At 41.0% G+C, this 17,006-nt stretch overlaps 1 protein-coding gene across 2 annotated transcripts in view; it reads right to left on the bottom strand.

Annotated features, from left to right (window-relative positions):
* Positions 1-16,687, bottom strand: part of ANKRD6 (ankyrin repeat domain 6) — an 81,688-nt gene extending 65,001 nt beyond the window's left edge. For both annotated transcript variants that reach the window (XM_042939356.1, XM_042939358.1), the window contains exon 1: positions 16,568-16,687. In XM_042939356.1, the coding sequence (XP_042795290.1) occupies positions 16,568-16,687 (120 nt within the window). The remainder of the gene's footprint in view (positions 1-16,567) is intronic.
* Positions 16,688-17,006: the final 319 nt, after the last annotated feature.

Genomic DNA, 17,006 nt, shown 5'->3' with positions numbered 1-17,006 from the left:
TGCTGGGTATTCAGATGTGATGTAGCTGTGAAGTACCCATGGGATCACTTTATCTGGGATCACTCAGATAAAGATGCCCATCAGGGTAGCTTGGCAAGTCAATCAGGAGATACAGCTGAACTGGTGCCTGGCCAGAGCTGGTAAGTCAAGGCAGGTGTGCAGAGTAAGAGCAGATGAGGGCTGAGAGCCTCAAGGAAAGCCAGCTCCAGAGGCAGAGATGGCGAAAGGAGGTGGATGAGGCCGCATCAGAGAAGAAAACCAGAGGCAGAGCATCAGGGGGGCAAGGAAGCTTCATGGAGGGGAGGGTGGGCAACATGCCAACTCTAGCCCATCTCCCCAAAATAAACAGACTTTTTTTTCCCTGTCTTGTTCACTGGTGTAAAGCAGGTGCTCAATTAATATTTGCTGGATAGGTGAGGTGACAGGTGACCAGTGGCACAGAGGTGAGGGGGGTGAGGAGCCAAATTACTGGGAGGTCCTGAGCCTCCAATTCTAACAGCCAATATACTCCAGGGACACATCTGATTTCACAGGATACCCACTGTTCATGTCAGGTTACCTGATCTAACTGAAAATGTGTTGGTCAATACAACATGAAAAATAATTGGTCTAAATATGAGAATTATGCAAATGGCTAATCAGAGTTTTTAGTAAGCTTCTTAAAACATGAATTTTAAATGTTTGTATGTAGTTTCCACACCAATTCCCTGCTCCCAATCCCATTAACTCTGAGGACTTGTCCTGTGCACAATTCCACCCCTACATGATGGATAAGGCATCACAGCAACACACTATTAGCTACTAAGTAAAGTCCCTGTGAAAACAGAAGAGACTGCACTTGTCTGAGCCCTGGTGTAATAAAGAGGACACCTGCATGAGAGCCAGGAGATCCAGGCTCTGGTCCCAGCTCTGGCACTTTCTAGCTTGTCCAGTCACTCCCCTTTTATGGCCTTCCATTTCCTCACAACTCTAAAAGAAAAATCTGTGGGGTGTGTGTGTGTGTGTGTGTGTGTGTGTGTGTGTGTATGTACGTATATGTATATATACACAGGGTTCTGGGGCTGAGCAACACGTATGTGAAAATAATTTGGAAAGTGTAAAGTGTGACACCATATGCAATACAATTATTGGGATACTGGCTTATTAAAGTGCCTGTATATGGAGCGCCTGGGTGGCTCAATCGTTTAATGATCTGACTCTTGGTTTCGGCTTAGGTCAAGATCTCACAGTTTGTGGAACTGAACACTGTGTCGGGCTCTGCAGTGACAGCATGGAGCCTGCCTAGGATTCCCTCTCTCCTCTCTCTCTACCTCTCCCTCCCCACCATTACTCTCTCTCTCTCTCTCCCAAAATAAATAAATAAACATTTAAAAAAATAATCAAGTACCTATGCATATGAGGTCCCAGGCAGGAAAACATTTACAGATTATATCTACCGTGTGCAAGATGCCAAGGAAGATAATCTAACAAGAAGTAGTTCACAGCGAGTTCACAATCCAAAATTATAAACCCACAGTTGCAACATGCTGGGTCAGACCAAGGATTCTGGAGCCAGATGGCCAGGATTTGAATCCCAACCCTGACACTTTCTAACTGAAACTTTGGATGGGTTAGTTACCTAACCTCTTCTTACCTGTTTCTTCATCTGTATAATGAGTTGAGGTTTAGAATATTTAATCACTGAATAGCTCTTGCAAGAGTACCAGGCACCTCATAAGCACTATCTAAGTGCAAGCAGTCTACACTCAACATTATTTCCCTCATTCAATGTACACGGGGCTTATTGTGTGAATACTGTGCTGGGCACTGCAGATTTTGTGCCCACTGAGATTTTACAACTGTGGCAACTCATGTTCTCATACTTAGTCTTTATGGAAGCCCTTTAAGTTTGGGGAGAAATTTGGGGTGCCTGATTGGCTCAGTGGGTAGAGTATGTGACTCTTGATCTTGGGGTTGTAAGTTTGAGCCCCGCATTAGGTTTAGAGATTACCTAAAAATAAAATCTGAAAAAAAAAGTTTGGGGCAGAATTTGAGATTCATGAAGTAAAGAGATTTGCCTACATCAGTGGCTCTTAGTCAGGAGACTAGTCAGGGGACGTTTAGCAATTTCTGGAAACATTTTTCGTTGTCACAACTAGGGAGAAGCATCTAATGAGTAGAAGCCAGAGCTGCTGCCCCTCTCGCTCCTCTCTTCCCTCCCACTCCTGGGAAAGAGAGAAGCCACCACTGCGGGTGGGTAGAGAAGCACTCAGCGCCTCCAGGAGGGGACTGCGCCCGCCCCTTCTGAACCTCTGAGTATGGCTGGACCAGGCAATGGGGCCGGCGGGCAGCCGAAGGTGCGCAACAGGGCTGGCGGGTGGCCATCCTTGACCTTTGGTCTGGTGGCCCAGCAGAACCCCTGGAAGCCCTGTGGTGAGGCCAAAGATTGTACAGGAACAGCTTAAGACCACTCAGTGGTCATTACTACCCATTCGGTGGCCTGAGCAGTGGGAGCTGCACCCCAGTCTTCAGCTGGGTGCTGAGCACTCCAGTCTGCGGTGGGGAATTGCTGAAAAGGCACAGAGGGACATGCCTACCTGCAGAGCAGGTCTGGGACCACAGGTGGAGTAGCCATGAACTCAGGAGCCGGAGTAGTCCGTTCACCCTAAAATTCTTCCTTGATTTAGATGGCAGAGAAGTGGGGGGATCCATACATCCCGTGTCTCTCAAACAAAGAAGTGTAGAAGCCAAAGTACTTTGAACACCAGAGCCTGGGAGGAAAAGAGACTGCATCTACTAGGAAGAAAATGGGAAAGCTGGAAAAAAGATAGGGCTACTCCAAGGAACAAATCAAAGCATACCTGGTAGAGGGTACAAAATATTACTATGAGTAGGGTAATAAAATAACCAAAGTCACAACAACAGAGGGCAAGTAACAAGCCCCGAAAAAATACCTCCTGAAAGGCCAGACCCTGGACAATGTATGACCCTCCTTTAATATAGCAGTGCTTGCAGGTGCAGAGCACACAAGCTTTTAAAACGCATAAGGGACAGAAAACTAGCCAAAATGATGAAACAGAAGAGTTCTCCTCAAAAGAAACTCCAGGAAGTAGCAACAGCTAACGAACTGATCAAAACCAATTTAAGCAATATAACAGAACAAGAATTTACAATAATAGTCATAAAATCAATCGCTTGGCTTGAAAAAAGCATAGAGAACAGCAGGGAATCTATTGCTAGACATCAAGGGACTAAAAAATAGTCGTGATGAATTAAAAAATGCTATAAATGAGGTGCAAAATAAAATGGAGGCAGCCATAGCATGGATTGAAGAGGCAGAGGCGAGAATAGGTGAATTATAAGATAAAATTATGGAAAAAGAGGAAGCTGAGAAAAAGAGAGATAAAAAAGTCCAGGAGTACAAGGGGAGAATAGAGAACTAAGTTGATGCAATCAAATGGAACAATATCCATATCACAGGACTTCTAGAAGAACAAGAAGAGAGAGAGAAAGGGGCTGAAGGTGTACTTGAACAAATCACAGCTGAGAGCTTCCCTGATCTGGGGAAGGAAACAGGCATTGAAATCCAAGAGGCACAGAGAACTCCCTTCAGATGTAACTTGAATCAATCTTCTGCATGAAGTGAAATTGGCAAATTTCAGAGAGAATTCTGAAAGCAGCTAGGGATAAACGGGCCCTAACATACAAAGGTAGACACATAAGGGTAGTAGCAGACCTATTTACTGAACCTTGGCAGGCCAGAAGGGAGTGGCAGGTAATCTTCAATGTGATGAACAGAAAAAATATGCAGCCAAGAATCCTTTATCCAGCAACTCTGTCATTCAGAATAGAAGGACAGATAAAAGTTTTCTGAAACAAGCAAAAACTGAAGGAATTCATCACCACTAAACCAGCCCTACCAGAGATCCTAAGGGGGACTCTGTGAGTGAAATGTTGCAAGGACCACAAAGTACCAGAGACATCACTACAAGCATGAAACCTACAGACATCACAATGACTCTAAACCCATATCTTTCAACAATAACACTGAATGTAAATGGACTAAATGCTCCAACCAGACAGGGTATCAGCATGGATAAAAAAAACAAGACCCATCTATTTGCTGTCTACAAGAGACTCATTTTAGACCTGAGGACACCTTCAGATTGAAAGTGAGGGGATGGAGAACTATCATGCTATTGGAAGTCAAAAGAAAGCTGGAGTAGCCATACTTATATCAGACAAACTAGGCTTTAAATTAAAGGCTGTAACAAGAGATGAAGAAGGGCATTATATAATAATTACAGGGTCTATCCATCAGGAAGAGCTAACAATTATACATGTCTATGAGCTGAATATGGAAGCCCCCAAATATATAAAACAATCACAAACATAAGCAACCTTATTGATAAGAATGTGGTAATTGCAGGAGACTTTAATACTCCACTTACAACAATGGATAGATCATCTAGACACAGGATCAATAAGGAAACAAGGGCCTTGAATGATACATTGGATCAGATGGACTTGACAGATATATTTAGAACTCTGCATCCCAAAGCAACAGAATATACTTTCTTGTCAAGTGCACATGGAACATTCTCCAAGATAGACCACATACTGGGTCACAAAACAGCCCATCATAAGTATAAAAGAATTGAGATCATACCATGCATACTTTCAGACCACAATGCTATGAAACTTGAAATCAACCACAGGAAAAAGTCTGAAAAACCTCCAAAAGCATGGAGGTTAAAGAGCACCCTACTAAAGAATGAATGGGTCAACCAGGCAATTAGAGAAGAAATTAAAAAATATATGGAAACAAATGAAAATGAAAATACAACAATCCAAATGCTTTGGGATGCAGCGAAGGCAGTCCTGAGAGGAAAATACATTGCAATCCAGGCCTATCTCAAGAAACAGGAAAAATCCCAAATACAAAATCCAACGGCACACCTAAAAGAAATAGAAGCAGAACGGCAAAGACACCCCAAGCCCGGCAGAAGAAGAGAAATAATAAAGATCAGAGCAGAAATAAACAATATAGAATCTAAAAAAACTGGAGAGCAGATCAATGAAACCAAGAGTTGGTTTTTTGAAAAAATAAACAAAAGTGACAAACCTCTAGCCAGGCTTCTCAAAAAGAAGAGGGAGATGACCCAAATAGATAAAATCATGAATGAAAATGGAATTATTACAACCAATCTCTCAGAAATACAAGCAATTATCAGGGAATACTATGAAAAATTATATGCCAACAAACTAGACAACCTGGAAGAAATGGACAAATTCCTAAGCACCCACACACTTCCAAAATTCAAACAGGAAGAGATAGAAAACTTGAACAGACCCATAACTAGCGAAGAAATTGAATCAGTTATCAAAAAACTCCCAACAAATAAGAGTCCAGGACCAGATGGCTTCCCTCGGGAATTCAACCAGACATTTAAAGCCTAGATAATACGTATCCTTCTCAAGCTGTTCCAAAAAATAGAAAGTGAAGAAAAACTCCCAGACTCATTCTATGAAGCCAGCATTACTTTGACTCCCAAACCAGACAGAGACCCAGCAAAAAAAGAGAGAACTACAGGCCAATATCCCTGATGAATATGGATGCAAAAATTCTCAACAAGATACTAGCAAATCAAATTCAACAGCATATAAAAAGAATTATTCATCATGATCAAGTGGAATTCGTTGCTGGGCTGCAGGGCTGGTTCAATATTCTCAAATCAATCAATGTGATACATCATATTAATAAAAGAAAACATAAGAACCATATGATCCTGTCAATCAATGCAGAAAAAGCATTTGACAAAATTCAGCATCCTTTCTTAATAAAAACCCTTGAGAAAGTCGGGATAGAAGGAACATACTCAAACATCAAAAAAACCATTTATGAAAAGCCCACAGCTAATATCATCCCTAATGGGGAAAAACGAAGAGCTTTCCCCCGGAGATCAGGAACATGACAGGGATATCCACTCTTACCGCTGTTGTTCAACATAGTGTTGGAAGTTCTAGCATCAGCAATCAGACAACAAAAGGAAATCAAAGGCATCAAAATTGACAAAGATGAAGTCAAGCTTTCACTTTTTGCAGATGACATGATAATCCACATGGAAAACCTGACACACTCCACCAAAAGTCTGCTAGAACTGATACATGAGTTCTGCAAAGTCAAGGGATACAAAATTAATGTACAGAAATCAGTTGCATTCTTATACGCTAATAATGAAGCAACAGAAAGACAAATAAAGAAACTGATCCCATTCACAATTGCACCAAGAAGCATAAAATACCTAGGGATAAACCTAGATGTAAAAGATGTAAAAGGTCTGTATGCTGAAAACTATAGAAAGCTTATGAAGGAAATTGAAGAAGATACAAAGAAATGGAAAAACATTCCATGCTCATGGATTGGAAGAACAAATAGTTAAAATGTCAATACTACCCAAAGCAATCTACACATTCAATGCAATCCCAATCAAAATTGCACCAGCATTCTTCTCGAAGCTAGAACAAGCAATCTTAAAATTTGTATGGAGCCACAAAAAACCCCGAATAGCCAAAGTAATATTGAAGAAGAAGACCAAAGCAGGAGGCATCACAATCCCAGACTTTGGCCTCTACTACAAAGCTGTAATCATCAAGACAGCATGGCATTGGCACAAAAACAGACACATAGACCAATGGAATAGAATAGAGACTCCAGAATTGGACCCACAGATGTATGGCCAACTAATCTTTGACAAAGCAGGAAAGAATATCCAATGGAAAAATGACAGTCTCTTTAACAAATGGTGCTGGGAGAACTGGACAGCAACATGCAGAAGAATGAAACTAGACCACTTTCTTACACCATTCACAAAAATAAATTCAAAATGGATGAAGGACCTAAATGGGAGACAGGAAACCATCAAAACCCTAGAGGAGAAAGCAGGAAAAAACCTCTCTGACCTCAGCCGCAGCAATTTCTTACTCAACACATCTCCAAAGGCAAGGGAATTAAAAGCAAAAATGAACTATTGGGACCTCATGAAGATAAAACTTCTGCACTGCAAAGGAAACAATCAACAAAACTAAAAGGTAACTGACGGAATGGGAGAAGATATTTGCAAACGACATATTGGACAAAGGGCAAGTATCCAAAATCTATAAAGAACTCACCAAACTCCACACCCGAAAAGCAAATAAGCCAGTGAAGAAATGGGCAGAAAACATGAAGAGACACTTCTCTAAAGAAGACATCCGGATGGCCAACAGGCACATGAAAAGATGCTCAACGTCGCTCCTCATCAGGGAAATACAAATTAAAACCATACTGAGATATCACCTCATGCCAGTCAGAGTGGCTAAAATGAACAAATCAGGAGACTATAGATGTTGGCGAGGATGTGGAGAAACGGGAACCCTCTTGCACTGTTGGTGGGAATGCAAACTGGTGCAGCCGCTTTGGAAAACAGTGTGGAGGTTGCTCAAAAAATTAAACATAGATCTATCCTATGACCCAATAAATAGCTAGGAATTTACCCAAGGGATACAGGAGTGCTGATGCATAGGGGCACTTGTACCCCAATGTTTATAGCAGCACTTTCAACAATAGCCAAATTATGGAAAGAGCCTAAATGTCCATCAACTGATGAATGGATAAAGAAGTTGTGGTTTATATATACAATGGAATACTACTTGGCAATGAGAAAGAAAGAAGGAAATATAGCCTTTTGTAGCAACGTGGATGGCGCTGGAGAGTGTTATGCTAAGTGAAATAAGTCATACAGAGAAAGACAGATACCATATGTTTTCACTCTTCTGTGGATCCTGAGAAACTTAACAGAAGACCATGGGGGAGGGGAAGGGAAAAAAAAAGTTACAGAGAGGGAAGGAGGCAAACCAAAAGAGACTTTTAAAAACTGAGAATAAATTGAGGGTTGAGGGGGGTGGGAGGGAGAGGAAAGTGGGTGGTGGGCATTGAGGAGGGCACCTATTGGGATGAGCACTGGGTGTTGTATGGAAACCAATTTGCCAATAAATTACATATTAAAGAAAAAATAAATAAAATTCATAGAAAAAATAATTAAAAAAAAAAAAAAAAGAAGAAGAAGCCAGAGATGCTGCCAAACATTCTACCATGCATAGGGCCAATTCCCTCAACAAAGAACCGTGTGACCCAAAATGTCAATAATACAGAAGTCAAGAAACCCTGGCCACATTAACAAGTAGTTAATAAGCAGTGGAGCCTGTACCAAGGTCTTTGGATTCCAAATCCATTGCTTTTCTTCTATGCAAAACACACAGAAATGTGGGAGATAAACTCAGACCCAGGTCAGAGTGATAGTCTGGTGGGGGGTTCGGAGTAGTCACAGATACAGAAGTATCCAATTATTAGAGACACAGAGTGAAGGGGTAGCATTTCATCAGTTGAAAAGAGACAGAGTTCCATGCAGGATACTTCTCTGAGTGCAATCCCTGAGCCAGATTCTGAATGAGTAGACCTTACAGGGGCAGAGTGGGTGCATAAGGCCTTGAAAGAGGTCTTGCAAGGAAGAATCTATAAACTGAGTTTCCCAGGCAACACTGTGAGCTCAAAGACAATAAAATATTGCCCTCAAGGTTCTGAGGCAAAACAATTCTCGGCCTAGGTTTTATACCAAACTGTCACTTAAGTGATTAGAATAAAGATATATTTTCAGACATGCACACTCTCAAAACATTTATCTTCCTGTTCTCTTTCTTCAGAAGTTACCAGTGACCATGCACCACCAAAGGGAGGGTGATGTGGGTTGTGGCAAATGGGATCTAACACAGGGGAGAGGTGAATGGAATTCTCAGGATGACTCTGTTCAAGTAGAACTAGAGAGAAACCCAGATCAAACTGGAATGGAGAGATGGATGACTCCAGAAGGGATATCTATCTCAAGGGAAAGAATAAAACTGATAAGTACATGATGGGATTAATCATGGAAAATTGTACTAAGAACCGTTTTACAGAATTGCTGGAGGATAGAGGGAAGACTTAATTATAAGTCTGAATAAAACTAAACAAATAAAAAATCAAGGCAATTATCAAGTCCAGGAAAAACAGCAAGTTATATAAAAATGGAAATGTAATTAATTATAGTACAACTCTTGGCTCACCAATGAACAGCAATTACATAATCACAGTAATCACGAATCTGCTCAAAAACTGTGACATAACAAGATTGAGACAGTGTGGAAGATCAAGGGGCAATAGATTATGTCTAACACTGATCAATCTTGGAGTGCCTGGGTGGCTCAGTCAATTGAGCATCTGACTCTTGATTTCAGCTCAGGTCATGTTCTCACAGCCATGAGATCAAGCCCTGTGTCAGGCTCTGTGCTGAGTGTGAAGTCTGCTTGGGATTCTCTCCCCCTCTCTCTCTGCTCCTTGCCTCCTCGTGCATGTGCACACACACATGCTCTCTCTCAAAATAAATAAATAAACATTAAAAAAAATAAAGTTGATCGATCTCTCCCATGCATTCATTCTCAAGAAGACATAAGTGCTGTGTCATTCAACACAGTAGCCAACAGTCACATGTGGCATTCTAATTTTAATTAAAATTAAATTTGAAATTAAGCCACACTAGCCACATTCTAGGTACTCAATAGCCATGTGTTGCTAACCTAAATATAGACAGATATAGAACAGCACAAATATAGAACATTTCACTGTCATAGAAAATTCTGTTGGACAGTGCTGTACTAGGGGGTGTACCACATCAAACCAAGGGAGTAAACCAAGAAAGAAAAAGACACTGAGGTCCAAAACCAAATCAACATATACAAAAATGGTAAGCGGAATCCCTAGGATAATAGTGAAGAGTGATATCTGTCAGAAGGCCTGAAGGGCCACCAGTCCAGACTAAAATAGGGGAGGGGTCTCCAGAGAACATCTCTGCAAAGAGACTCAGTGGAGAGATTTATCTAACACATCTGAACATCCAGAGAGAAGATCAGGAACTGGGGAAGAGTTTGGGGATGACTTGTTATATGTGCACACAAAACCAAGGGAACAAACATGGGATAATTATTAACATCATAGTAAGGAAATTACTACCAAAAAAAAAAAAAACAAAACAGGAAACATAATGATACTACATACTACATGGCTCAGCTATAAATAAACTTGTTAAATTAATGTAAAGATCAAATGCTGATGTCACCTAAGTAATGACACAACTATATTATGACGGTAGAAACTGTATCTGAGAGCAGGGTAGAGGAAGAAAGCTATATCTTAAAGCATCGGTTTTTATATTAAGTCAGCGGATGACGCCTAAAATGGAAAAATCAAAATCAAGCAATGTCAGGACATCATTTACAAATGTAAACACTAAAAGAAACTACCAAAAGACTTGCATGTAGTTGCCTATGGAGACTCAGAAATGGAAGACAAACATAGTAAAAATATTTGACACTTTATGTGTAGGTGTAACATAAAAATTAAAGTAATACCTAAACTGCTTTTTGTTTGTTTTTATTCTAATTCCAGTTAGTTAACATTCAGTGCAATATTAGTTTCAGATGTATGAGATAGTGATTCAGCACTTCCATACAGCACCCAACAAGTAATCCCTATCACTTATTTAACCCATCTCCCAACCCCTTCCCTCTGGTAACCATCCGTTTGTACTCTATAATTAAGAGTCTGTTTCTTGGTTTCTCTCTCTCTCTCTCTCTGTCTCTCTCTCTTTCACTTTGCTTGTTTGAATTGTTTCATTAATTCCACATGAGTGAAATCATATGGTATTTCTCCTTCTCTGACTGACTTGTTTCACTTAGCAGATACTATCTAGCTCCATCCATGTTGTCACAAATGGCAAGATTTAGTTCTTTTTTATGGCTGAATAATATTCTGTTCCAGAATATATAAAACACCTTCTTTATCCATTCACCTATCAATGGATACTTGGGCTGCTTCCATATCTTGGTTATTGGAAATAATACTGCTATAAACATAGGGGTGAATGTATCCCTTTTAATTAGTGTTTTTCTTTTTTTAATTTTAACTTTATTTAAAAACTTTTTAAAGTTTATTTATTTAGTTTGAGAGAGCGAGCACAAAAGCACAAGAGCAACAGGAGCAGAGAGAGAGGGAGAGAGAATTACAAGCAGGCTTTTTTGATGTAGTCCCAATAGTTTATTTTTGCTTGTTTCCCTTGCCCCAGGAGACATATCTAGAAAGAAGTTGCTATGGCCACTGTCAGAGAAGTTACTGCTTGCAGTCTTATCTGGGATTTTTATACTTTCAAGTCTCACATTTAGGTCTTTAATCCATGTTGAATTTATTTTTGTGTATGGTAAGAAAATGGTTTCATTCTTTCGCATGTAGCTGTCCAGTTTTCCCAGCACCATTTGTTGAAGAGACTTTTTCCCATTGCATATCTTCCCTTCTTTGTTGAAGATTAATTGACCATATAATTTTGGATTTATTTCTGGATTTCTATTCTGTTCCATTGGTTTATGTGTATATTTTTGTGCTGGTACCATACTGTTTTGATTACCGCAGCTTTGTATATAATTTGAAGTCTGGAATTGTGATGCCTCTGGCTTTGCTTGTCTTTTTCAAGATTGCTATAGCAGCTATTTGGGATCTTTTGTGGTTCCATACACATTTTAGGATTGTTTATTCTAGTTCTGTGAAAAATGCTGTTGGTATTTTGATAAGGATTGCATTGAATGTGTACATTGCTTTTGGTAGTATGGGCATTTTAACAATATTTTTTCTTCCAATCCATGAGCATGAATGTGTTTCCATTTCTTTGCGTAGCCTTCAATTTCTTTCATCAGTGTTTAATAGTTTTCAGAGTACAGGTCTTTCACCTCTTTTGGTTAGGTTTATTCCTAGGTATTTTATTATTTTTGGTACAATTGTAAATCAGATTGTTTTCTTAATTTCTCTTTCTGCTGCTTCATTATTGGTGTACAGAAATGAAATAGGGGCACCTGAGTGGCTCAGTCAGTTAAGTAAGCGACTCTTGATTTCGGCTCAGGTTGTGACCGTTCGTGAGATTGAGCCCTGTGTCAGGCTCCACACTGACAGCATGGAACCTGCCTAGGATTCTCTCTCACCCTCTCTCTCTGCCCCTCCCTCCCTCTCTCTCTCAAAATAAATAAATAAACTTAAAAAAAAAGAAATGAAACAGATTTCTGTAGATTGATTTTGTATCCTGCGACCTTATTGAATTTATCAATTCTAGCAGTTTTTTGGGGGACTAAACACTAAAGGTTTTCTATAGAGAGTATCATGTCATCTGCAAAGAGTGAACGTTTTACTTCTTCCTTACCAACCCCGAGGCCTATTTCCCCCCTTGTCTGACTGCTGTGGCTAGGACTTCCAGTACTATGTGGAATAAAAGTGTTGAGAGTGGGCATCCTAATCTTGTTCCTGACCTTAGGGGAAAACCTCTCACTTATTCCCCATTAAGGATGATTTTCACTGTAAGTTTTTCATAAATGGCCTTTATTACGTTGAAGTTTGTTCCCTCTAAACCTACTTTATTGAGGGTTTTTATCATGAATGGATGTTGTAGTTTGTCTAAACTTTTTTAAATGAAAAATTAAGCTGATTAATCAACTTAGCAGTATATGCATATTCATTATAGAAATATGGAGATAAATGCCAGCAGGAAAACAGCTAAGAGATCTGAGAGTTTGTTCTTTTGGGGAGCAGAGTTGAGGGGTGGGCAGGAGACAGCTCTTTCTGTTAAATGCCTTCCAACAGTATTTGAACTTATACTTTTAAACCTCCTATGTGCCTGCATTACTTTGAAAAAGATAACTATTAAAGAACAAATGATGTAAAAAAATAAAAAAGATAGGCAACAACAAGCATTGGCAAGGATACAGAGAAACTGGAACCCTTAAACACTGCGATGGGAATGTAAAATGGTACAACCACCCTGAAAAATAGTTTGGCAGTTCCTTAAAATGCTAAGCACAGATTTATCGTTTATTCCATCAATTCCACTCCTGGGTATTTACTAAAGAGAAATGAAAACACGTCCACACAAAAACCGTACACCGGCATTCACAGCAGCATTATTCATAATAGTTCCAAGCTGGAAACAACCCAAAACATCCACCAACTGATGACTAGGTAAACAAAATGTGGTGTATCCATACAATGAGATATTATTCTGCAATAAAAGAGAATGACATACTGATGTAGGCTATAACATAGATCGACTCTGAAAACATTAGGCTAAGTGAAAAAAGTCAGACACAAAAGGCTACATACTATATGATTCCATTTATGGGAAATGTCCAGAAAACAGATATTTAAATTTTTTTAGGTTTATTTATTTATTTTGAGAGAGACAGAGAAAGCATGAGTAGGGGAGGGGCAGAGAGAAAGAGGATGAGAGAGAATCCGAAGCAGGCTCTGCACCATCACTGCACAGCCCAATGCAGGGTTCAAAGCCATGAAACCATACGATCATGACCCAAGCCAAAACCGAGAGCCAGACGCTTAACCCACTGAGCCACCCAGGCGCCTCTAGAAAACAGATACGTAGAGACAGAAAGTAGATTAATGGTTGCCAGGAGCTGGGGGTGGGAATGGGGAATGACAGCTAATGAGTAGAAAGTTTCTTACTGGGATGATGGAAATGTTCTAAAATTAAAACACGGTGATTATTGCACAACTCTGTAAATACATCAAAAATCACTGAATTGTATACTTTAAATTTTTTTTTTTAACATTTATTTATTTTTGAGACAGAGAGAGACAGAGCATGAATGGGGGAGGGGCAGAGAGAGAGGGAGACACAGAATCGGAAGCAGGCTCCAGGCTCTGAGCCATCAGCCCAGAGCCCGACGCGGGGCTTGAACTCACAGACCGCGAGATCATGACCTGAGCCGAAGTCGGCCGCTTAACCGACTGAGCCACCCAGGCGCCCCATGAATTGTATACTTTAAATGGATGAATTTTATGACATGTAAGTTATACCTCAATAAACCTGTTTTTAAAAAAAGCAAATGATGAAGTCTGTTTTAAAAAGAAAACTTTCAGGGCACCTGGACAGGTCAGTTGGTTAAGTATCCAATTCTTGATTTCAGCTGAGGTCATGATCTCACAGTTGTGAGATCGAGCTCCATGTCAGGCTCCATGCTGGGTGTGGAGCCTACTTAAGATTCTCTCTCTCTCCCTCTCCCTCTGCCCTCCCCTGCTTGCACATTCATTCTCTCCCTCAAGAAAGAAAGAAAGTTCACGTTAGAAAGAAAAAGAAAACTTTCAGACTATGAGCTAAATGTTTATCAATAATTTGTTATTGTAACAATCCTGAAAAGATGGTATCATTAAGTCTTTTACAGTAAGGAAACTGATGCTCTAAGAAGTCAAGCAAGTGGCACAATTAGCAAACATGGCAAAGTGAAAATATGTGAGCATGCACCCTAACTACAGAGTTCATGCACCTTCTTGCAGTTGTGATTGCCCAGACCCTGAAGAGCTGTGGGCGAATCATACCAAAGCCTGAGCTATGGCTCCCTTCACCGTCAGTTCCATACAAGCTTATCACCATTTATGTGCAGGGCATTGTTAGGCCAATAGGTGACCTCTGCATAGCCCAATATTTTGTCAGAGACAAGCATCGTGATATTGTTTATAATGAATATATATCTGGTTTTAGTGTCCGTTCCTGGCTCACAGCTCCCCAAATCCTTGGAATTTCCTAAGTGATAAGAACAACAGGAACATCTTTTTTTACAGTAGCTGGTCTTTGTCCTCATTCCTGAAATAGCTCCAGAGACAAAAAAGTGAAACTAATGTGTTCTTCATAATAAGCCCCTTCCAACCACACCTGAATTTATGTTAATGAGGGAACTTTTAGAAAGCCCTAAGGATGCTGCTGGTTGCCAGGGCAACCAACCATAATTAGATGGTCACATTTTCAGTCCCATCCCCTGACCTCCAGGGAGAGGGGTGAGGCTGGAGGTTGAATGTCAATGAGCAATCAGCAATGAAGCCTCCATAAAAATCCAAGACAAGCCAGAAAACTTCTGGGCTGGGGAAGACATGGAAGTTCCGGTAGGGTGGTGCACTCAGAGCGCATGGAAGCTCTGTAGCATTTTCCTCATACCTTGCCTTATGTATCTCTTCTATCTGGCTGGTCCTCAGTTACAACCTTTCACAATGAACGAGTAATTTGGTAAGCAAAATGTCTTCCTGAGTTCTGTGAGCTGCTCTAGCAGATCAGTCAAATGCAGGGGATCAGGGGATTGTGGGAACCCTTGATTCTGTGTTGGTCAGAAGTACAGGTGATAACCTGGACTTGGCGGCTGGCATCTGAAGTGGAGTGGGGGGAAATGCAGTCTTGTGGGACTGAGCCCTTAACCTGTGAGGCCTGATGCCACCTCCAGGTAGACAGTGTCGGAATTAACTGCTTGGTGGGGCCAAAAAAGCACACGTCAGAATCATAAAATGCAGAGACCGCATGTGAGTAACTGAAAATGCGTGCTGGCCAATCTGTGCCACAGGTGGTCAGACATTAGCATTTGAAAATTAAGCTTCGCTTCTCTCCACAGCTATGTGGGGTGGCCTGGAGGGTGGGCTTTGGAGCCAGACTCTGTAGGTACAAGTAGCAATTCTGCCACCCAACAGCTGAAGAACAGACCCTGAGCAAGTAACTCTCTGTGCCTCAGGCTCTCTACATCTCTACAGTGGGGATGAAAAAAAGAACCTCTTCTAGAGGACTATAAAGTCCTTAGAGCAATACTAAGTGCTCAATAAGTGCCTTCCATCAGCATTATTTCATCTATATATTTTAACTTGTCACCTAACTATGCAGCCTGACTTTCCCCACTTTTGCTACAATATCGCCCTTTAGCCAGTATGTTTTCTCATCTACCGTGGAATTATCTGTTTCCTGACCCATATGAAATGAAAGCCCAAAGAGATGGTGGCTGTCATCTGGCCCAAGTCTGTTACTGTACATATGGGAACAGTGAGGTTCTGCACAGCCGATGGGCTGCCCTGTTCCTGTACAATAATGAGATTACTGTACATTTTTTCCAATAACTTTTTATGCCCCCCAACTTCTCCAGAGACACCTCTTGTCCATTTAGCTAAAGAAGTAGGTGAGAAAAGGCCATACTGTGATTTTTTAAAGACTGTCAAATGCTAATTACAAGTCACTCCAGGGGCACCTGGATGGCTCAGTTGGTTAAGCATCTGACTTTGGCTCAGGTCATGATCTCACGGTCTGTGAGTTTGAGCCTCACATCAGACTCTGTGCTGACATCTCAGAGCTTGGAGCTGCTTCAGATTCTGTGTCTCCCTCTCTCTCTCTGCTCCTCCCCCACTCTCACTCTGCCTCTCTCTCTCTTTCTCCAGAATAAATAAACATTAAAAAAAAAAATAAGTCACTCCACTTGAAAGATAGCATTGAAAACATTTTAATCCTCCTTCCTGCTTCCCAAACTGCCACCACTGGAAAAAAGAAAAAGCTAGTTCCATGAAAGCTTCAAACCAACACAAAAGTTGTACAGACAATGGTTATTAAGAGGTAGGCTTTTTCCCAGGGAATGGTTAAAGTGTTAGTTTTTTTTTTCTTGTTACCTTGGTAACTGCTACCTTGGCGCCCTTGTTGATGAGCTGAACCACATTCTCTGCTTGGCCTTTGTACGCAGCTATGAGAAGGCGTTCAGAAAGTGCAGCGACCGCATCCTGCTGGCTCATGAATTAGGAGAAAAAGAGGTTTTCAGGAAAGCAGTAGACAAGTTCCTTCAGCTCAACACGATGCCACTGGCCCAGGCAGGCACCCACGGGTAAAGACGCTCCCGATCATCAGAAGGTGCCTGTATTACTATGCCATCTTCGGGACCTAGGGATTACAAACAAAGTTGCCATCAGCACCGCTCAGCACACAGGACAGGCCACACACCTCCTCTCTCTGATTTTAGGGCATCTGCTGATCGCTCACTGCAGGGGACAGAAGCTGAGTAAAGATAGGACGAGCAGGAAGCACATACTCTGCACACCAAGCCCCTGAACTTGC

This window comes from Panthera leo, chromosome B2 (assembly GCF_018350215.1).
Source record: "Panthera leo isolate Ple1 chromosome B2, P.leo_Ple1_pat1.1, whole genome shotgun sequence".
In the NCBI taxonomy this organism is placed as follows: Eukaryota; Metazoa; Chordata; class Mammalia; order Carnivora; family Felidae; genus Panthera; species Panthera leo.
Note: the sequence above shows the minus strand (reverse complement) of the source record. Positions and strands in the feature narration are given on the sequence as shown.